Source organism: Bos indicus x Bos taurus, chromosome 18 (genome assembly GCF_003369695.1).
Source record: "Bos indicus x Bos taurus breed Angus x Brahman F1 hybrid chromosome 18, Bos_hybrid_MaternalHap_v2.0, whole genome shotgun sequence".
Classification (NCBI taxonomy): Eukaryota; Metazoa; Chordata; class Mammalia; order Artiodactyla; family Bovidae; genus Bos; species Bos indicus x Bos taurus.
The window spans coordinates 10,467,441-10,489,564 of record NC_040093.1 but is presented as its reverse complement, the minus strand read 5'-3'; the positions used below and the strand labels follow the sequence as shown (position 1 = coordinate 10,489,564).

General features: G+C 49.9%; 2 protein-coding genes across 4 annotated transcripts; both read right to left on the bottom strand.

Annotated features, from left to right (window-relative positions):
- Positions 1-11,361: 11,361 nt before the first annotated feature.
- LOC113876242 (cytochrome c oxidase subunit 7C, mitochondrial) lies at positions 11,362-11,765 on the bottom strand. Its single transcript, XM_027515226.1, has one exon. The coding sequence runs from the start codon at positions 11,676-11,678 to the stop codon at positions 11,487-11,489; it is 192 nt and encodes a 63-aa protein (XP_027371027.1). The 5' UTR covers positions 11,679-11,765; the 3' UTR covers positions 11,362-11,486.
- A 3,683-nt stretch (positions 11,766-15,448) lies between these two features.
- MAMSTR (MEF2 activating motif and SAP domain containing transcriptional regulator) lies at positions 15,449-21,238 on the bottom strand. 3 transcript variants are annotated; one of them, XM_027515223.1, is made up of 11 exons: positions 21,152-21,220; positions 20,726-20,886; positions 20,524-20,607; positions 19,314-19,352; positions 18,523-18,692; positions 18,160-18,344; positions 17,735-17,837; positions 17,370-17,564; positions 16,883-17,086; positions 16,750-16,804; positions 15,449-16,577 (listed from the first exon to the last, which is right to left on the bottom strand). In XM_027515223.1, exons 3-11 carry the CDS (start codon positions 20,579-20,581, stop codon positions 16,294-16,296), a joined length of 1,293 nt encoding a protein of 430 aa, XP_027371024.1. In that variant the 5' UTR covers positions 20,582-20,607; positions 20,726-20,886; positions 21,152-21,220; the 3' UTR covers positions 15,449-16,293. The 3 variants fall into 3 exon arrangements, with proteins under 3 accessions (XP_027371024.1, XP_027371023.1, XP_027371025.1); XM_027515222.1 differs by lacking the exon at positions 20,726-20,886 and having other exon boundaries at positions 21,152-21,238; XM_027515224.1 differs by lacking the exon at positions 21,152-21,220 and having other exon boundaries at positions 20,726-21,140.
- Positions 21,239-22,124: the final 886 nt, after the last annotated feature.

Genomic DNA, 22,124 nt, shown 5'->3' with positions numbered 1-22,124 from the left:
GACAAGAGTCCATTCATCCTTTTAGTAAATGCCTGTCATGATGAACCCAACAGGATCCCTGCTCTCAAGGGCTGTGTTGACAAAACATGATGGCTTAAAGTGACAGCAGTTAATTCTTTCCCGCTGGTCAGTGGATCAGCTGGGTAAGTCTCTGCTGCATGCAATGCTGGCTGAGGTCTCTTATGAAGCTGCATTTCTATGGTGCTCATTCGGAGTATCCTGCAGGACAGGATAGCTCAGACTCCCTCACAACATGGCTTTCAAGTTGTTTGCCGACACATTTGCTATGGGAGTCTTCAGGTATCCTCATCATGTAGAAAGTAGAGCTATCTGAAGCTGCCATGCTGTGAGGAAGTCCAAACACAATGGGAGGCCCCACAGAGATGCTCCGATTAACAGTCATAGCTGAGCCGAGCTTCATCCCAGCCCAGGCATCAGAAATGTGAATGTAGAAGCCTCCAGTTGTTCCAGTCAACCTCACATTTCTGGCAAGCCAGCTCAGTCTCCTGACAACATGTTGCAGAGTCAGGCCATATCTGAATTCCTGAATCACAGATTCTATGAGTATAGTAATACTCTGATTGTATGCCAGTGAAGTGTTGGGATGATCTGTTGGGCAGTCATAAGTAACTGAGTAACAAACTAAATAGATTATTCTCTGTATTTGCAAAATCTTTTATGACTTGGCATGAAATAGGCCAACATGAACTTCTCCACCTGACTTGAGATCCCACATGCAAAGGTCCTGTGGCAGAGGGGAGTCTAGTGAAATGAGACTGGTGTGACTGGAGTACATGGAGACAGATATAAATGGAGAAGTTAGCAGGGTGGGACTGAAATGCCTTATGGACCAGGATAATAAGGACTCTGGGTTTTATTCTAAGACCAATGGGAAGCCATCAAAGGGCTTTCATTAGAGGCATGATATGATCTGATTTGGGGCTTCCCAGGTGCCTTAGTGGTAAAAGAACCCACTTGCCAACCAGGAATAGAAGGAGATGCAGGTTCAATTCCTGGGTCAGGAAAATCCTCTAAAGGAGGAAATGGCAACCCATTCCAGTATTCTTGCCTGGAGAATCCCATGGACAGAGGAGCCTGGCAGGTTACAGTCCAGAGGGTCACAAAGAGTTGGACAGGACTGAACACACACACACACGCACGTATATAATCTGATTTGCTGTGTGGACGTATCTGTCTTCTATGTGGAGGTAAGACTGTAGGGGCAAGGGTGGAGAAAAAGAGACCAGTCAGAAGGTTACTGTACCATTCCCAGCACCCTTTGATAGTGGAGCAAGGAGGTAATGGTGACATAGAAGTTTCATTTCAAGACTCCTAGTGTCTCTCTGCCACAGTTTGACATTCCTGAAAATGACGATCCAATAGCTCAATCGGATGGATATTTGAGTCAGGCATCTGCCGTGAGTCAATTACCTGAGGCCATGGGGAGGGGATCACCTAATACCAACATGGCCACTGTGTTCATAAGGGGGTTGGTTCAAGAAAAGGTAATGAAAGAATACCCTAGGAACTGGGAATATGCTCCAAAAATGAATACATAGGGAAGAAAAGGTTTGCCACTCACATTTCAATGATGAAGCAAGTTATGTAGTCATACCCAATTTCAAAGAGATGTTGAGAAAAGATTAATCAGTGGATCTAAGAAAGAAATGAAAAATTGTATTCAAGACAAATTTGAGGATTATCCCAGGTAGCTCTAGTGGTAAAGAACCTACTTGCTAATGCAGGAGACAGAAGAGACGAGGGTTTGATCCCTGGGTCGGGAAGATCCCCTGGAGGAGGGCATGGCAACCCACTCCAGTATTCTCGCCTGGAGAATCCCATGGACAGAGGAGACTGGTGGGCTACAGTCCACAGAGCCAGACATGACTGAAGTGATTTAGTACTTAACCCAAGAAGAGCATCTCAGAAAAGTGTGAGAACTGTTCCATTGGTTAGAAATCAAGGCATAGTTATATAAGCTGTTTTGGTTTTTTTTTTTTTTTTTTTTTTGAGTCAGTGGATTGTACACCAAATGACACGTTATTGACAGTTTACATAATCCAAAAGTCATCCTGGGTCATCCAGGGTCACGTGACCCCTTATAAGCTCAAGAAGGAATGTTATCTTTCAAGGAGTTGTCTCGATGTTGCTGGGAGAACAGGGCCCTTCATGGTTGAGCAGGTATTCCTGCCCATGGGGAAGGCTTGGTCAATGGGTAGTAGACACATGATGCACAGTGTGGGGAGAGGGGAGGTCAAAGGGCAGAGAAGCATTTTTATGTTTAAATTTTTCTTGTCTTGCCATAAAGCATGTGTTTTGTATCGCCAGAGGGTGAGCTAGAGCAACCTGCCCACGTGCCTCAGGTTCGTGCACAGCTCTAATAGACGACTACCTCACATCCCCTTGCAGGCCCGTGTGGTCTCTCTGGGTGGTGCTCTTGGGACCCGTTTCTTGTGGCTTGGTACCCATGGAATGGAAGGCCACACTACTTTACTCAGCTGATAAGTTTCTTGGTAATTCTATTGAAGGAGTCCCCTTTCAAATTTCCAGCCTTATTTTATACAGCTTGAGTGGGTAGTGATCACTAGACCAGGGTTTGCTATTTAAAAAAAATAAATGCAACATTCATTTATTAATTTAGCATTCTCTATTTTCTTCATGGACATCTAAAAATGAATTTGTGGAGTCATATTTTACATGCTTCTAAATTAAAGTGCATCACAGTGGGTCATAGTTTCCAAAAACGGCCATGACGTCTCCCTCTGCATTTCAGCTGCCCCCAAAGCCTTCCCCTGCCTGTCCCCACCTCAGTAAATGGCACTGTCTGTTTACTTCAACCAAACACTTAAACTTACTCTGGATTTTTTCTTTCACAGGTAATTGAACAGCAAGTTGTCAGATTTCCCTTGAAAATGTACCCTGAATCTGATCTTTTTTTTCTTAATCATCACCATTCCATCCTGGTGGAAGTCACCACCATCTCCACCTGGACATGTGTACAAGTCTCTCTAAAAACAAGCTAAACAGGGACTTCCCTGGTAGTCCAGTGGTTAAGACTCTGGCGCTTTCAAAAAAAAAAAAAAAAGATATATTTTCATGTTTGCAATATCCACATTTCACAAGGCTCACATGCAGAGTATGTAAACAGTGCCTATAAGTCAGTAAGAAAAAGATAATTACTTCATTAGAAAACATGGGCCAAAAAAAAGAGATGGTTTGAAAACGGTGATTAACAAGTGTCAGTTAGCACATGAAGATGTGTGTTCAAGTGGCTTATTTTCCTTCCACCTCAGTTACCGTCCCGAGGTCTGCCCTCAACTGCTTCATTTTACAGTTCATCCTCTCCAGCCCATAGCCTGCTCCGCTCACCTCAGATCCTGGAGGGTGACTGTATGGGGCAGGATATTAGGACGGGAGGTATTTCTCCTGGGATGATTCCTCACTGCTACATCTTCTATCATTACCTAGGAAATTATTCTGACCCCCAAAATTCTACATTTCTGCTTTTTAACCCACTCAGTTTGCGGTACTTTGCTACAGCAACCCTGCTGCTAAGTCGCTTCAGTCATGTCCGACTCTGTGCGACCCCATAGACTGAAGGCCACCAGGCTCTCCGGTCCCTGGGATTCTCCAGGCAAGAACACTGGAGTGGGTTGCCATTTCCTTCTCCAATGCAGGAAAGTGAAAAGGGAAAGGGAAGTCGCTCAGTCGTGTCCGACTCTTAGTGACCCCATGGACTGTAGCCTACCAGGCTCCCTACAGCAACCCTAGGAGACTAATTCAGTATGGTGCTAGAAAAGACTCTTGAGAGTCCCTTGGACTGCAAGGAGATCAAACCAGTCAATCCTAAAGGAAATCAACCCTGAATACTCATTCAAAGGAGTGGTGCTGAAACTCCAAAACGTTGGCTACTTGGTGTGAAGAGCTGACTCATTGGAAAAGACCCTGATGCTGGGAAAGATTGAGGGCAGGAGGAGAAGGGGGTGACAGAGGATGAGATGGTTGGATGGCATCACCGACTCAATGGACATGAGTTTGAGCAAACTCTGGGAGATGGTAAAGGACAGGGAAGTCTTGTGTGCTGCAGCCCATGGGGGTGGCAAAGAGTTGGACTCGACTTGGCGACTGAACAAGATAGGAGGGGAGAGAGTTGTTTCTGATGGTTTAATGGAGTTTCTTCAGTTAACCAAGCTTCAGTAAAAGGTTGGTTGTGCCCTATCTGTTCAATTTAATTATGTTCATGGTTATGGGGTGTTCTTTTCTAAGAATTAGCATTCCCTGGGGGTTCTATCCATGGCTCATTTTTCTCCCTGGGTGATTTCATAGTTTCATAGCTATATTTTGATGACTCTCACAATTTTATTTTAGGGCCAGAAACATTCCTTTAGACCAAAAAAAAAAAAAAAACTTTAATAATAGAATTACTTTAAAAATTCCAGGGAATTCCCTGGGTGTCTGCTGGTTAAGACTCTACACTTTCACTGCAGAGGGCATGGGTTCGATCTCTTGTCAAGGAACTAAAACCCCACATATGCCTCACAGCACAGCCAAAGGGGAAAAAAAAGAAAAATTCCAAAAGCAGAGAGTGCTGAGAAAAGGAGACTCTACCAGATGTTAAAGACTAACGTCACGCCTCAATAAATAAAACAGTGTGATCCCAGTGCATGGAAAACAGATGAAAGGAACTGCTTGGAAAGGTCAGAGATGGATAGAAATCCACTGGGGAATTTAATGCAGGTTGAGAATAGCATTACAAATTAGTGATTGAAGAATGGCTTCTTAACAAACAATGGTGACACATCTAGAGGAGAAAAAGCAAGCTCATAAAAAGAAAACTTAAAAAATAGAAAATTTAAAAACCCAAGTATAAAATGGAAAAAGATCATGTGTCATTTTGTATTCAAATATGGAATCATATGAACTTGAGCAACTTGCTGTTCTTTATAAATCTGCTATGTAAAGGGGGCTTCCCTGGGGGCTCAGTGGTAAAAGAATCTGCTTGTCAGTCCAGGAGTGGAAGGAGATGTGGGTTCTATCCCTGGGTTGGGAAGATCCCTTGGAGAAGGAAACGGCAACCTGCTCCAGTATTGTTGCCTGGAAAATCCCACGGACAGAGAAGCCTGGCGGGTTACAGTCCATGGGGTCGCCAAGAGTCGGGCACAACTGAGTGACAGAACGCACGTTTTTCCACTGTGTGGAAGCAGCGCTCTTCCAGTTCCTTTGGTACTTGCAGAAAATTCTGTTGTATTCATCAACTGTGGCACATCCATACTCTTACTGAAGGTTTTAAGGGTGTTTGTTGTTTTGTGCTTTTACAAATAATGCCGGGGAGAATATCCTTGTCATTTGCCATTTTTGGCTGTAGTGTGAAAAATCTTTATGCATGCGTACTAATACTTCTTTTTAAGGATATATTATTAGAATTGAAATTTCTAGGTCGTGGAGTATGCATTTAAAATCAATTGTGCTGCATAACTGGTGGGGAAAAAAAAGTTCTGTCCCAGCCCATTCTCCCACAGTCTTGCCAAAGTTGAACATTACTATCTTTTAAATCTTTCTCTGATTTTTTTTTGCCTGTGCTGAATATTTGCTTTGCAGCTCAGAGGCTTTCTTTAGTTGCTGTCCAAGGGCTCTAGAGCATGTGGTCTCAGGGCAAGCACGCAAGTTGTTGCAGCATGCAAGCTCTCTAGTTGTGGCAGGGCTGCTTAGCTGCCCAGCAGCAGGAGGGATCCTAGTTCGTTGATCAGGGATGAAACCCACATTCTCTCTCTGTATTGGAAGGCGGATTCTTAATCACTAGGGGAGTCCCTCTTCAGTTTCTTTGGCAGGGATGGGGGGTGGGGCATGGAAATGGCATCTTTTTCGATTATATTTCTCTTTGAGTGAGATCTCTTTTAGTCTTTTTATCACTTCTCCTGAGCTTTGAAGTCAGTCTACTAAGCCAGAGTCTCAGATTCTCAAACTCGAAAGGCCAAGGTGAATTCAGTAATTCTTCATTTTGCTCCCCTTAAGCTATTTCTCTTTCGAATCTTTTCTCATCAGCCACACCAAGCCCTCTGCGTCAACCCAACCGTGGGTTTTAATTCTTTCCTTTTCTTTATTTGCCACCTTCTGTCAGTTACAAAGTCCTGATGGTTATTTTTTTAATTCTGACATCGTACATGTCAAACATTCATAAAATGTACAGTTTAAAGAATAACAGAGCAGAAACCTCTATCCAGATTAAGGCCAGATGTTTCCAGGGACCCCACGACCACTCTCAGGTTCGATGATTTGCTGGAATGACTCACAGGACTCAGCAAAGCCATTGGACTCGCGTTTGTGTTTTATTACCGTGAAAAGATGGGGCTTTCCAGATGGTGCTGCTGCTGCTGCTGCTAAGTCACTTCAGTCATGTCCGACTCTGTGCGACCCCATAAACTGAAGCCCACCAGGCTCTCCCGTCCCTGGGATTCTTCAGGCAAGAACACTGGAGTGGGTTGCCATTTCCTTCCCCAATGCAGGAAAGTGAAAAGGGAAAGGGTCGTGTCCAACTCTTAGTGACCCCATGGACTACAGCCTACCAGGCTCCTCCATCCATGGGATTTTCCAGACAAGTGTACAGGAGTGGGGTGCCATTGCCTTCTCCTCCAGATGGTGCTAGTTAGTGGTAAAGAACCCTCCTTCCAGTGCAGGAGACACAGGAGATGCAGGTTTGATTCCTTGGCCAGGAAGATTCCCCTGGAGAAGGGCCCGGCAACCCACTCCAGTATTCTTACCTGAAGAATCCCATGGAGAGAGGAGTCTGGCAGGCTATAGTCTATGGGGTCTCAAAGAATTGTGCATGGCAAGTGACCTTGCATGCATGCATGCACAGTGAAAAGATACAAATTAAAATCAGCAGAGGCAAAAGGGACACAGAGTAGAGTTCAAGAGAGATCAGGTGGAAGCTTCCAGGGGTCTCTCCTAGTGGTGTCATAAGAACAGCACTTAATTCTTCTGGCAACCATGTGTGACAACACAGTGCTAAGTATTGCCAAACAGAGAAGCTCCTGCAAGCCTTGTTGTCCAGGATTTTTACTGTGGGTCCGTCACGTAGGAATGTCTGGATGCCCGTGTAACTGACCTCAGCTACTCAGTCTCCCAGCACCACCAGAAGTCAAGCTGATACAGTGCAGTCCAAGCCCCCAAGTAAACAAAGACACTCTTATCAGGTAGGACAAGCCAAGGGCTTTGAGGTTATGTGCCAGGAGCCAGTCATGGGTCAGTCCTCTCTTTGGAATACACGGGGTTTGAGCATCCCAAGACTGCTGAGTTCACCCTTTAATGCACACCTGGGATGGTATCAGAAAACCTCTCTCCCCTACTGCAGCTAACGGTGACTCTCAGTTTTGCTGGCATATTTCTATCTTTCTTTATCCTTTTACCATCTCTAGATGGGTCTGTAAACACAATCATTTTGTTCTACTTGGTTTGTTTGGTTTGTTTTTTTGGCCGTGCCACTTGGCATGTGAGCCCCCTGCACTGGCAGTATGGAGTCTTAACCACTGGACCACCAGGGAAGTCCCTGCCTTGGTCTTTATTTCCCAGTTTTAGTGAAACACAGTTCATGGACAAATAGTCACTCACTTGATAGCAGCATTGTTCGTTATAGCCAAAAAGTAAAAACAACCGAAATGTCCATCAACTCCTGAAGGAATAAACAAAATGCAGTGGGTCCTTAAAATGGCATATTATTCATTCATAAAAAGGAGCGAAATTCTGTGGCCAAAAGTGGGGGTCTGGCTGCTTACTGCTCAAAGGTTAAGAGGCAAAGTTTGTGGCAAGGAAAGTCGGCGTTGTTTTGGATGCTGGTAACTGGGGGCAGGGAGGGTGGGCTTCTGTTCAGAGGCAGACCCCCGCCACCACCCTCTCCACCACGCCCTGACAATCAGTGGGAAAGAGGTTTCATAGACCGAAGGAGGAGGCTACGTGCAGAAATGTCACAGACAGCTCCGATAGTCATCTTGAAATTGGTCATGTGGTGATATGATCAGCGTCATCCTGATTGTTTTAAATACAGTTAATCTTCAGGTACAGGGTCCGTTTTTTCCCATTTCCTTGAGGCCACTTCTCAGAATTGTAGCAGCTCATGTCCTGGCTACTGTCTGGTCATCGTTTAGTTAATTTCTTCAACCCCGTGGAGATTTCAATATCTACTATTATCTATTACGTAGCCCTTGAAGAGGAACTAAGTGTCCTTGACTCTGCTTACTAAATTGTTATTTTTTCATCCTGTTGGACTGCTTTTCTTTGCTTCTGCATTTTCTCCCTTCTCTGATTAAATTAATTCTTTGACTAAAGTTTTTCCACAGACAAAAGGCAAGCAGAAGACGTGATGGGGAAGAACCATGGGATCCTGCTCTGTTTCAATACTGTACATGCTAAAACATACGCTAGCCTTGGAAACATTATGCTGAGTGAAAGAAGCTGAACACATGGACCACTAACAATTCCATGCATATGAAATGTCCAGAACAGGCAAACCCAGAGAGACAAAAAGTAGATTAGGAGTTGCCTAGTGGGAGGAGGCTTCCCCTGTGGCTCAGACGGTAAAGAACCTGCCTGCAATGCAGAAGATCCAGGTTCAATCCCTGGATCGGGAGGATCCCCTGGAGGAGGGCACGGCTACCCACTCCATTGTTGACAGAGGAGCCTAGTGGGCTGCAGTCCATGGGATCCCAAAGAGTCAGACACAACTGAGTGACTAACTTCACACACACACACACACACACACACACACACACACACACACAAGTGGGGTAAGTTTGCGAGGAAATGGGCAGTGACTGGTAACGGGTATATGGTTTTCTTTGTGGGGATGACAACGTTCTGATATTGATTGTGATGCTGGATTGGCAACTCTGTGAGTATCCTAAAAAACAACCACTGATCTGCTTCTGTTACCAATCCAGACTTTGGTCTGCTTGCTCATGTGCAGTAAAGCCAATCTGCTGACACTGGGTTGTGGCGAAGCAAAGCACAGCATTTACTGCAGGCGCCAAGCAAGGAGTCCAGGCAGCTGGTGCTTAAAAGACCCAAACTTCCCCGTGGCTTTTAGGGGAAGATTTTTAAAGATAGGAGCAGAAGGGTGGTTGTGGGGTGTGTAATCAGCTCTTGGACATTCTGATTGGTTGGTGGTGAGGTAATCAGAAGTCAACATCATCAGCCTTCTGGTTCCAACCAGTCTGGGGTCTGCAAACTTGTGGGCAGCATATAATTAACGCCTTTCACCTGGTGGGAGTTTCAGTATCTGCAAAACGGCTCAAAGGATGACTCAGAATATTATGTACAGCCCTTGAGGAGGAACTAAAGGTCTTTGACTTAAAACAAATTATTTGTTTTTTGGCTATACTAGATATTTGTTGCTGTGTGTGGGCTTTCTAGTTGTGAGTGGGGGCTATTCATTGCAGTAGGCAGGCTTCTGGTTGCAGAGCATCGTCTCTGGGGCTTCGGTAGTGGAAGCACATGGGCTCAGTCGTTGTGGCGGACAGGGCTAGTTGCCCCGTGGCATGTGGGATCCTCTCGGCCCAGGGATGGAACCTGTGTCCTCTGCATTGGCAGGCGGATTAACTACTGGACCACCAGGGAAGTCCAACAATTACTGACACTTAATGAGCATTTAAAAGACGCTTACTCTTTGGAAGGAAAGTTATGACGAACCTAGATAGCGTATTCAAAAGCAGAGACATTACTTTGCCAACAAAGGTCCATCTAGTTAAGGCTATGGTTTTTCCAGTGGTCATGTGTGGATGTGAGAGTTGGACTGTGAAGAAGGCTGAGCGCAGAAGAATTGATGCTTTTGAACTGTGGTGTTGGAGAAGACTCTTGAGAGTCCCTTGGACTCCAAGGAGATCAAACCAGTCCATTCTAAATGAGATCAGCCCTGGGTGTTCTTTGGAAGAAATGATGCTAAAGCTGAAACTCCAATACTTTGGCCACCTCATGCAAAGAGTTGACTCATTGGAAAAGACTCTGATGCTGGGAGGGATTGGGGGCAGGAGGAAAAGGGGATGACAGAGGATGAGATGGCTGGATGGCATCATCGACTCGATGGACGTGAGTCTGAGTGAACTCCGGGAGTTGATGATGGACAGGGAGGCCTGGCGTGCTGCGATTCATGGGGTCGCAAAGAGTCAGACACGACTGAGTGACTGAACTGAACTGAACTGTATGCCAGCATTGTTCTAAGCACTTTACACAAGTTAACTTGGTTATTCCTCACACCAACCCCACAAAGTACTATTGCCTTTGTTCCCATTATATGGATGAAGGAACTGAGGCACCGAGAGTTTGAATGGCTTGCTCTAGGCCATGAAGTTAGTGATGGAGAGATAAGTCCACTCAGGTGGATTTGACCCCAGAGATGAGACTCTCAGCCACCCTGGCACCTGCCCCCGTGTCAACACACTCCTGGGTGTTTCCCAGAGAAAGTCTCCCACGGGTCCCCAAGGGGCTGTGCTTGATGATGACGATGAGGGAGAGGAGGATGAGTGATGGAGATGGTGAGGGTGAGGATGACGGTCTCGGGTGGTTGGTGGAGCTGGGAGCTGGGGGGTGGCCACCACCGGTACAACAGAAAGAAAAAATAAGGTGGAGGTAAAAGTCAGACTAGAAGTCAGCATTGGAAGCAGCCAACTAGATATGTGGTAACAGAGAAGGAAGGGAAAAAGAGACAGGGAAGAAGGGGTGGGGTGGAAAGAGAAGAGGAAGAATTTTTTTTTTTTTAAAGGAATTCTCTGGTGGTCTTGTGGTTAGGACTCTGGGCTTTCAAGGCCAAGGGAGTGGGTCTAATCCCTGATTAGGCAACTATGATCCCACAAGCTGCACCACCAGAAGAAAAGAAAGAAGAAAGAGAGAGAAATACATACCTATATATATGTATATTTTTCTCCAGTCTACCCAATGAATATGAATGTACCCTTCTGGGGAATATGTCTGTAAGCTAAATTGGTAATTTGGGTAGTTTGTCAAACATTGGGCTTCTCTGGTGGCTCAGATGGTAAAGAATCTTCCTGCAATGCAGGAGATCTGGGTTTGATCCCTGGGTTGAGAAGATCCCCTGGAGAAGGGAATGGCTACCCCAAATATATTCTTGGTCTTTTTCACCTTTCCATTGAGATCATGGAAAGGCAGGTGGGAGACCCCTTCCCCCATATGACCTCATCCTCCCTCCAGCTCCTCCCCCACAGGTCCAGCCCTCATTTTTCCCGCCCCCTCGGGGGAGGCCTAGCACTCTCTTCAGGGGCAGGAAGAAGCAGCTGAAACTGTTGGGGGAGGTATACTGACTGAAACCATCCACACTGGGCAGGCACCATAGTAACCATCTGGTGAGTTATTTTATTTTTTTTTTTTTTTTTATGCTATAAGTTTATTTACAAACATATCTAGGATGCTGAATTCAAGGGATTGATCCTTTTAAGAGACTGCACCTCTTAATATGCTCCTCTTCCTATCTGTCTCATGGATTACTTTTTAAGCAGTTGGTGTCTTACTATAAAGAAAGGTGCAGCAAATCCAGACCCAAAGAACAAAGTCATCATAGCTAGTAATCTCCACTTGTTTTCCACTGAAAATGGTATATTCTTCCCTGGACCCTCCTCATAGTGGCTCCGACGAACCACTGAGGTTGTGAACCTCCGGATGCTCTGTCCCAACATAGCGCTGTTGGACGCTCTACGAAAGATCCAGAGACCGGAGGCGGAAGAAATGGCGGCTGCACAGCTACCGCTTGGTGAGTTATTTTATGACAGGCGGTCCTGGTAAGGAACACGGAACTAATAAACCACCGCCAACCAGAAGAGTTCAGGAGAGGTGAAAAGGAAACCCCATGTGTACTACCGCCTGCCAGAATCCTTCTTGCTGACATCCATCTTGGCTGCGCCACCAGGAAGGACTCTATGAGTCGGAATGATCAGCCAAAGATAACCCAGAGACAAATCCCATCACCATAAAACCCTGAGACTGCGAGTCACGTAGCAGAGCAGTTCTCACCCTTTCTAATAAAATCTCTTGCTTTGTCAACACAAATTGTCCATGTGTTTCCTTGGACAATTCATTTCTCAGTATTAGACAAGAGCCCACTCTCGAGCCCTGGAAGGGGTCCCCCTTCCTGCAACAAAACTTCTGGAGAAGGGCTGGGGGACAGGCAGAGGAGAAGACAGGACCCAAGCCCGTCCCTCTGGTTCTGGATTCACACCTGCACACCCCACCCATTCCTGGGTCTGTCTGTCCCATCTCCACCTTCCAGACAGTTGCTTAGCTAGCTGCCCCTCAGATCAGATCAGTCGCTCAGTCGTGTCCGACTCTTTGCGACCCCATGAATCGCAGCACGCCAGGCCTCCCTGACCATCACCAACTCCCGGAGTTCAGTGAGATTCACGTCCATCGAGTCAGTGATGCCATCCAGCCATCTCATCCTCTGTCATCCCCTTCTCCTCTTGCCCCCAATCCCTCCCAACATCAGAGTCTTTTCCAATGAGTCAACTCTTCGAATGAGGTGGCCAAAGTACTGGAGTTTCAGCTTCAGCATCATTCCTTCCAAAGAAATCCCAGGGCTGATCTCCTTCAGAATGGACTGGTTGGATCTCCTTGGAGTCCAAGGGACTCTCAAGAGTCTTCTCCAACACCACAGTTCAAAAGCATCAATTCTTCGGCGCTCAGCTTTCTTCACAGTCCAACTCTCACATCCATACATGATGACCACAGGAAAAACCATAGCCTTAACTAGACGAACCTTTGTTGGCAAAGTAATGTCTCTGCTTTTGAATATGCTATCTAGGTTGGTCATAACTTTCCTTCCAAGGAGTAAGTGTCTTTTAATTTCATGGCTGCAGTCACCATCTGCAGTGATTTTAGCCTCGGCTCTTCTCTGGGACTGCACACACTTTGAGGCTCTCAGCCCAATGCCGCCCTCCTCTGGACGTAGGAGAGATGGGGACAGAGTGAAGAGGACCCGGGGTCAGGCAGAGGTGGGAACAGAGGCACAGAAGTGTCAGAAGGGAAGCAAACAAAGGAAGACACCTTCCCCAGGGCTGACTCTATCCCTTTCCCAGCAACGTTCAGCCTGACATAAAGGATCCTGCGAGAACCAGCCGCCACCCACCTCTCTAGTCCCAGATTCTGCCATAGCACGGACATCCACTTTTTATTCCAGGAACCCTGACCTCACACGTTTCCCCAGGTAACAGCACCCTTCACACCTTCAAGCCTTTGTGTGTTCTTCACCCTCAACAAGGATGCTTCTTCCAAGGCATTCCTGACTATCTCCTCCTCAATCCTCTGAGTCTTAGCAAAAAATGTTTCCTCTGACCACCCTGTCCCATCCCCCTGTAAATTCTGGTACTTTCTAGGATTCATGCCCTTCCTATCCCATTGCCATGAAAATACTTATCACCCTGCATTGGGACTCTCTCTTTTCAAATGTCTGAGCTTCACCAGAGCAGAGATTGAGGCTCTTTGATTTTTCAACCCTGAGGGCACAGGCTGTGAATTTATGAATCCAATTTAAAACCCTACTCCAACACCTCCTGTCTGTGTGATACTGGGCAGATCACTCCCCTTCTCCGATCTTTAATTATTTCCTCTGGAAAGTGAGGGTGACAAATTCCACCTGGTTTGGAAGACACCAAAGATTCCCTTTCCCTCATGGTAATGAGCATTTGTTCCCTTCCATTTTTATCTTGAATCTTCGACATTCACTGGAGTTTACACACTTTGAGGCACTAGAATTGTTGATCAGCAACTAGAAATGGTGGTTAACATTTATCAGTGCATGTCACTTGCCAGGTCTGGTTTGTGGACAGTCTCCGTGAACTCTCTCAGTCACACTGGGCTGTAGGAACGAATAAAGAAACTTACACGACAGTGACAAGGGAAGTCACGACTCTAGGCACTGTAACACATAACCAATCCGCAGCACATTCTCACTTGTAGTGGACATCGTTGTTGGCCTGCCCAGGTTCCCTCAGATTCTTCTTACCAGTTCTGTGTACCCAGCACTCAGCCTCTGAGTGTTTTATGCATTAATCTTGCCTTTTTATTTTCTGTATTTCTGGAGCTTTGACATCTGGGGCTTTGCTGATGGAGGGACTGCCCTCCCAGGGCTGGCCAATTCCTGGAGGTAAGAAAGGACTCACACCTAAGCATGCCATTCACATGCAAACCAACCAACCCAGAGCCTGTACCTCAAACCACTTCCTGTATGAATCTCTATTAGTTCAGGCCACTATTCATCTGCCCCTCCAAGGCCAAGTTCCAGGTAACTGGGGACAACTCTTACACCCCAGAGCCTGCTGACATTATTCAAACTAGACAATCCTGAGCTTACAGATCCTCGGCACATCTGTTATTTCCTAAGGAAACCACAATAAAGTCTCTCGGGTCCAAGTTTCTCCTCTTCCTCTCTACCTCCTGACTGACCCTGGTGCTTCTCCATATAGCCCTGTGTAGCTTGGCTTTGCCCCCTGCCTTCGGGACCTGTGAAAATAAAAAACTGTTTTTTGTTTGTTTGTCTGGCAATTGTCTCCTGATCTATTGGCCTCACCATACCTGAATAATAATAAAACCTATATTTTAAAACAGCTTGCTGCTAACAGCTTACCCTGCAACTTTGTTTCCAGGACTGCTGGTGGGCTCAAGGTGCCTGGGAGTTTATTTCTTGCCCCCTTCTTGTGACCTGTGGCCCACGATTGCCTTAAAGGCATATAGTGGCAAGTCTCCAAAGATAGCCCCCAATGACCATGCCCCTGAAATTCATACATTTGTGTAGTTATATTTCATATTAAGCCTGGCCTGCCCCGACTTACATTAAGGAGTAGAATGTAGTGGAAGCGACACTGTGCCAGTTCCAAGTTTAGTCTTTAAAAAATTGGAAGTTTCTGCTCCTTCCCCGAGGAATGCTCACTTTGGGGAGCCCTGAGCTACCAAGTAAGGGGTCCAGCTACCTGTTGGAGAAAGAAACCACATGGAGAGGGAGAGCAGTGAGGCTACACAGAGAATGCAAGAAGTCCAGGTATCCCATTGTCCAGTAGAGTCATGCCTCCTAGCCATCCCTACCAAGGGGCCAGATGCAGCTGAGTGCGCCATCTCAGATATTATAGCCCAACTGGGCCCTAAGATGACTGTGGCTTTAGTTGACGCTGTATGGCGTCAAAGAACCATGTCACTGAGCCCAGTCAATCCATGAAATTGTGAATAATTACAGGCTAGTCCTAGGTGGCACTAGTGATAAAGAACCCACCTGCCAATGCAGGAGACATAAGAGAAGCAGTGTCCATCCCTGGGTCAGGAAGATCCCTTGGAGAAGGAAATGGCTGCCCACTCTAGTATTCTTGCCTGGAAAACCCCTTGGACAGAGGAACCTGGTGGGCCACAGGCCATGGAGTCACAAAGAGCTGGACAAGACTGAAGAGACTTAACACACATGGAATTGAGAACAATCTGAATCTTGGGGTGGTTTGTTATTCAGTAATAATAAACCCAAGCAGGAATTACCATTTGCCTCAGAGGCCCAGTTCCCTTTGCTTCAATGTGGGAACAACTCTACAACTTGATTTATCCTCCAGAGCTCCCCACGGGATCAGGCTCAGGTTGGGACTTCACCTGACATCACACCCTTGTTAGTCTTCTTCCCCCATCCCTGTTCTGTTTCGTCTATTCCTTTATTGTTTTCTCCTGGGAGCATGTCTTTCCTAAATCATGGACACAAGGATCTTGTCTCAGATTCTGCTTCTAAGAGAATCTGACCTCAGATTCATGACACATCTGATTTTTCTCATCTCCAGTCAGAAGTCAAGGGTCTGGCAGACTATTCTCTCTCCCCACTCATCCCTGTATCCCTGTATCCGCATCCAAAAGAGCAGAGACCACCTTCCAGGCTCCCCAGCAACAGGCAGCCATCTAGTCGGTGAGATGTGGGGGTGATAGTGTGGAACAAAAACATCCATGAGGTCTCTGAAGGAAGCATCAAGCAGCTTGTTTGTCCTGGTCAGCAGCAAACGAAACCTCTTTGCTCCCAACAACACAAGTACAGAGGGGATCACATGGAGATCAGGTAGAAGTTAGGAGGTTGGCATGTCAGCAACAGTGGAGGGGCCAAGTGGAGATGAGAGTTACCTCCGATTTTGTGTCTGTGGTGGGAGGGGCTCTGCTAGTTGTTCCAACCACCTCTGCCCACCCCCCCAGCCCCACCCCGCCACACACACACACACACAGAGCCTATCTGTGACCTCTCCATCCCCACCAGTTCGCAGTCCCTGGAAACCCCAAAATCCATCACCATGGATCCTCCAGCAGGTCCCACAGCCTGGTACCACTGGAATCAGATAAGTCAGCAGAGAAAATGCTGGGGGCTGGTGGGCCACAGCCCAGCGAGGGACCCCCACTCAGAGCCTCCAGCCAATCCAAGAAGTCCGTCGGGCCCCTGGGAGAGGGGGACGGGGAATTCGTGGGGGACGGAAGTGAGGAAGAGAAGACAGAAGAGAGGCCTTCAGAGTCCGGGGAGGGGGACAGCATGTCGAAGGAGCCCGGGAAGTCCAAGGGGATGGCGGGCAGCGGGTCTGCAGGGGAAGAAATGCAGCGTTAGCTTAGGAAGGCAGAGGTGCGGACCCTAGCTCCCTATTTGTCCTTTCCAGGAGTCTAGGTCCCCAGACCACTCCTCCCTAAGACCCAGGAATCCAGAACCTTGGACCCCGTCTCCCTTTTCCTCAAATCTAGGAGTTCGACTCTTACCCTCAGGCTCCACCTGATCCTCCAGGATGTCATCAATGCCCCGGTTCGGAAGCAGCTGCGGACAGGGAGCAGCAGCGTGAACCTGGGACTCCAGCCTCATCCTGTCTGAGACCCTAGGCCCGCTCACTCTCACCTGCGCTCTGCGGATCGCTTCCTGCAGCTCCTCCTCCAGGGTCAGGGCTGTTGAGGCCGGTGCTGAGGAAGGGACTGGCACTGGAGCTGGAGTTGGAGCCTGAGCCGTCGTCGCAACCGGAACCGGAGCCGAAGCCGAAGCAGTCACCAGGGTTTCCACGGCACGTGGAGGAGGCGGCGAATGAGATGTTGGACTCAGCTTGAACTGGAACCACGAGGGGTAGTTTCTATAAGCCGCGCCCACTAGGGAGTCAACCCCACCCACTCGCCGTCTGTGGTTCCACCCCCTGGCCTGCGCCCCGCCCTTCACCCATTGACCCCACCCCTTCGGCCATGCCCCTTCTTTCATTGGCTTCCCTTCTCCTAAGATCCTCCCCCTTGGCTCTTAACCACGCCCCCACACTTTATTGGCTGTTCTTTTCTTAGCTTGCCGTCCCATCTCGCTTTGACTTCTCTTCATTGGTCCACGTACGCAGCCCCGCCCTCACCGAGCACGCACTCCGGGCGGCTCCCAAAGCCTTGGGCCTGAAGCGAGGCCAGGGGGCGCCCGCCGCACTGTCCTCGCGCCGAGCCTTCGGCCGTTCGCGGGGCGGGGCGCCGCCGCGCATGCGCTCCAGAAGCATTGACTTGGTCCCCGACACCGGGAGGCCCCGCAGCCGCAGCTGCTGCCGGAGCTCTGAGACCTAGGGTGGGAGGCGGGGAGAGGACGTGCTAGGCGGGCTCCGGGGCGCAGGTGGGGGTTTGCTGGGGCTGAACATTTGGAACCCGAGAGAGGACGAGCTGGGGACCCGGATCTCCAACGGAGCAAAGGCTGTAGGGTTAGATGTCTGAACCTCAAACTCCCCAAACTCACCGTCAGCTCCTCCAGTTTGAGGGTCTGAAGTTCCAACTTATGTGGCAGGGGCGAGGGGCTGGGGACTCCTGGTGGGGAGGGAGTGAGGGGTGTGGGCTTCATCCTGGCGATAGTTTCGAGGGGGAAACAGAGATTAGAAGGACCAGAGAGAGGAAAGGCATTCTGGAGTCCCCAAAAACATGGGTTCATGAAGATGCGGGAAAGTGAGGGACCCGAGTTATGGGGCTCTGAGCGAGCAAGCACGGGAGGCTAGTTCCCATGCCTGGGAGAAGAGGAACTGAGGGGAGAGGGCCAGACTCTTAGGTAGGAGGTCAGGATTCCTGAGAACTGAAGGAAGAGGGGATTGAGGACCTGAACTCTTGGGTCCTGGAGGAGGAGGGAGCTGGCGGCCTGAACTTCCCGGAGAACAAAAATGGGGGTCATACCTAGGAGGTGGCTGTTGTGAGGTTGTCCCTTCCCACAGAGGCGGTCCAGGGGGATCCAAGGGCGACCCTTCAACCTGGGGGTCTGCCCTGTACCCTTGTCTTGGCTCTGGGGGTATGTACTGGTGGTATGTCAAGTTCCCCTTGGGCTTGGGCTCCCTCCAGTGTTGGGAGGTCTTGGGAGACTCCTGAAAGAGCAGGTATGATGTCATATGCTTCTGCTCTGTTCCTGCTCTCCTGTCCCAGAGCCCCATGCAAAGTATGGGGTCGGCTTGTTACCATCACAGAGAAGCACAATGGGCAGCAGCAAGGAGGACCAAGGCTAGACTCTCAGGGGGACTTCCCTTCACCCTGATAGAGACTCACCTTCTTCAGGGACCAGCAGGGTTTCGGCTCAGGAAGAAGGACTTCAGGGTTGAAGAGGAAAGGGGCTGGGCCCAATGGGGAGGCAGGGGCCAGAGCCAGAGCCGGATCTGCAGCTGAGATCCATGGATCAGGATCCAAGACCGGAGAGGCGGTGAAGGACCCCGAGAGGGCTGCGGGCAGCAAGCCAGGCAGGGAGAAACAAGGCTGTGTGGGAAGGAGGGCCCTGGAGGCCCCAGCCCCCAAGTGCAGAAGGATACGTGGGGAGTGAAAACCAAGTGGTGGGAGCTAAGTGCCGGGATTCCTGGATCTAAGGGCAGAAGCATAAGGGATCCAGACTTTTACATTCTCAAGAAAGGCAGGAATCTCATACTCAGCCATCAAGGGGTGTGGTAACAGGATCCCAGATTTCTGAGGTTTTGCTGGGAGAAGGGTGGAGCCAGCACTCTGGGTTCTTGGGGAGAGAGAGGAGCTGAAAGTCACATCCTGAGATTTGCATGTGTGCCAAGTGTGGAGTCTGGGATGCCTATATTCTCCCAAGAAACAAGATCTGGATTCATGCATTTCACTGGAGTGGGAAAAGCCCAAGGGCAGGAAGAGAAGCTCCTAGCCAGTGGGGCAGTTGGGGATCTGTACCCGTGGGTCCTGGGGAAGGACAGGAGGGGACCACAATGAACCCTGGGGCGTAGAGATTGGGCTCGGGAACCAAAGCAAGATGTGTGGCAGCTGCCCCCCCAAGGGTGCCCTAAGGGAAGTGGGGCCACCATTCCCTCCCTTTCAGGGCCCACACTTACTCGGGTCCTGATACCGTCTGTGGATCCGAAGCTGAAGGACTGTGGAAGGAGTGGGAGGAGAGAGGCGGGAAGGGAGTGTCCAAGAGCCTGGCCTGGCAGGCGAGTGTGAGCTGCAGTTGTTGGCGGGACATGTGTGTCCAGCCCCCTTACACACCCTGTACAGGCGGGTGGGCAGGCAGCCTGCTCCCTTCCCGGGCCTCCTGCCTGCTCCCTGCCAGCACGGCAGCGAAGGCCAGAGCTGTTCTGGGGCGGGAGCCAGCCAGCATGCAGGCAGGAGGCAGCCTGCCCCCTCCCCCACCTGCCCCCTTCGCAAGCCTGCACCCACCCTATCCTCTGCCCAACTGCCATCTGAGTATCTGTGCTTCGTTGCTTCCTTTTATCTGCGCATCCCGCTTTGCACACGCCCACTCCCTACTTCTCAGCCTCCCTTCAGTCACCCCTTTTGCACACCAACCTCTAAACACGTATTTACCTAGGCTCTAGTCTTGCACTTATACCACTTTTATACACTAGAGCCCTTTGCTGCTCTTCATCCTTGCCTCACCATCTTGGCACGCGCCCCGCCACATTAACACACTTGGTTGTCCACTAGGGATTTCACCCCCAGTTTTGTAGCCAGGATCTCTCTTTGCATGTTTCTTTGTGCACATGTACTCTTGCACACTCCTTGCTCCCTGGTTCCTGGTGTCTTTGCACCCACCCAACCACAGAAGCAGACTCGTCCGCACCCTCAAGCATGCTGTGTCTACTCCGGACTTGGCCTCCAGGTGTGCACCCACTTGCACACTTTCCACCTGCGCTGAGACCTGAAATGCCACATTTGACACTTACAAGGCTAGAGAGCTCACTGTCCCCTCGCCCGCAGTTCCACTCCAAAGTCCCCACTCTGGACACTTTTCTGCTTTGAGCATCTGTCACTTTAAGCCCCTGTTCCTTTGCGGTCCTAGGTCCTCTGCACACCCACCCCTGGCCACCCACTCCCCACTCTTCACGTGAGCATTGCATCAGCCATTTGCACACTCACTGTCAACCAGAACTCCACCCCTTTGCTGGGGCCTCCTTTCTACACAAATAATGTTTTGCATGGAAAACACATGCCTCTTGGGGATCACCTCCCCACATTGCCCCGCGGTGCATACTCCCAGGTTGAGAATATATTCCCAGGACCAGGAGGCTCCCTTCCCGACGCGCACAGAAAGAAATCTCTCACCAGATCGGAACTTGGACCGAATGATTTGGGAGCGCTGGGAGGAAGCCGCCAGGGTCATTGCCAAGGCTGGGATGGGGATCTGGACTGTGTGGGGGGAGGGGGGAGGCAGGGTCAGAGTGGAGGTCAGGAGGCGTCCCCTGCGTGTGAACACAGCAGGGAAAGGGCCTGAGGAACCTAGAGAAGGAGCGGCCTCGGGCCATACCTTCTGGATCCTGGGAGTGGAGGGGACTGGGGGCCCAGACTCCTGGGTGTGAGAGAGGACACGCCGAGGGCCCCAATTCCTGGACCCTGGGGAAAGAAGCACCTGAGGCCCGGGACTCCTGGGTCTTAAGAAGGAGGGCACTGGTGGCCTGGACTCCGGGTCTATGAAAGGAGATGGAGGGAAAAGGGGAAGAAAGGCAGGAACTCTAAGGGGCCTAGAATCCAACAGCCTTGATCAAGAAGGGAAGCGAGGATCCCACAGGACCGTAGGGAGTGGAAGGGTCTCTGACACTTGCATTTGAGAAGAGTGCGGAGGCTTGGGTGGGCGTCAGCCATCACGGTTTGTGGGGAAGGGACTGGGATCACAGAGGTGACAGGAGAGTTAAGGTGGCTTCCCCTCCCAGCCCCTATCCCAGGGGCTTCTCACCAGGTGGACTCGGCGCAGCGGTGCTCTAGAGTGGGTCGAGTCGGGTGGTCAAGGCTGGTGGCCGCAGGCTCCGCCCTACCAGCCTGGGACCGCCTCGGACTCACCCTTTTGGGGGCGTGTCTGGAGCGGGGCGGGGGGCGGGGCGGGGTAGACAGGAGCTCCTCCTGGCATCCTGAGAAGGGGAGGGAGCACGGGCTGGGAGGGGCTGGGGCGGGGCGGACCTCGGGGTTCCCAGCTCGCTCCTCCTCCGCGTCCTGGGGCTGCGGGGTCGACTGGGCAGCGGCGGGCAGACTGACAGAGGCAGGTGCCAAGAGAGGAGCTCGGGATGAGTAGCAGTGGCAGGTGGTCTTGCCCCGACCCTGCAGGCAGGTGCCACCTGTCGCTTTTTCCCTGACGCAGCAGCAGGAGTCGGATTCGGGGCGGGGTGGGGGGAGGGGGAAAGTTCAAACTGGAGCCCCAACTTCCTGAGTCTGAGGGAGGAGGGGACTGGAGAGCTAAATTTCTGGGTTTGAAGGAAAAGAGGCAGAGGCTTGAACTCCTGGGCCCAAGAGAGGAGTGGGTTGGGGGCCCAAATTTTCGGATGTGAGGGAGGAGGGAGTCAAGAACAGGGACAAGAGGTGTTGAGACTCATCAGGGTGCCCAACGGGCACAAGGGTCCAGAAGGGGCTTGGGAACCCAGACTCCTGGGTCGGAGGGAAGAGGCTGGAGTATGAGCTATAGGGGTCGAAGGGAGCGTTGGCTGTTTCCCACTGGCAGGACTGATCTTTAGCTGAACAAGTTTAGCGCTCCGTCCTGAGGTGTGTGGGAGGTCCCAGCACCTGGATTGGATTACAGGAAAGAGGGCAAGCTGAGGCCGTGGCTATAAATACCTCGTAGATTGGGCAGGAGCCCAATGCTCCAGGCAAGGGCCCTGGTGACTTATTTCACAAAAAATCATCACCACTACCGCTCCGAAGTCTTAACAAGCGAGGCG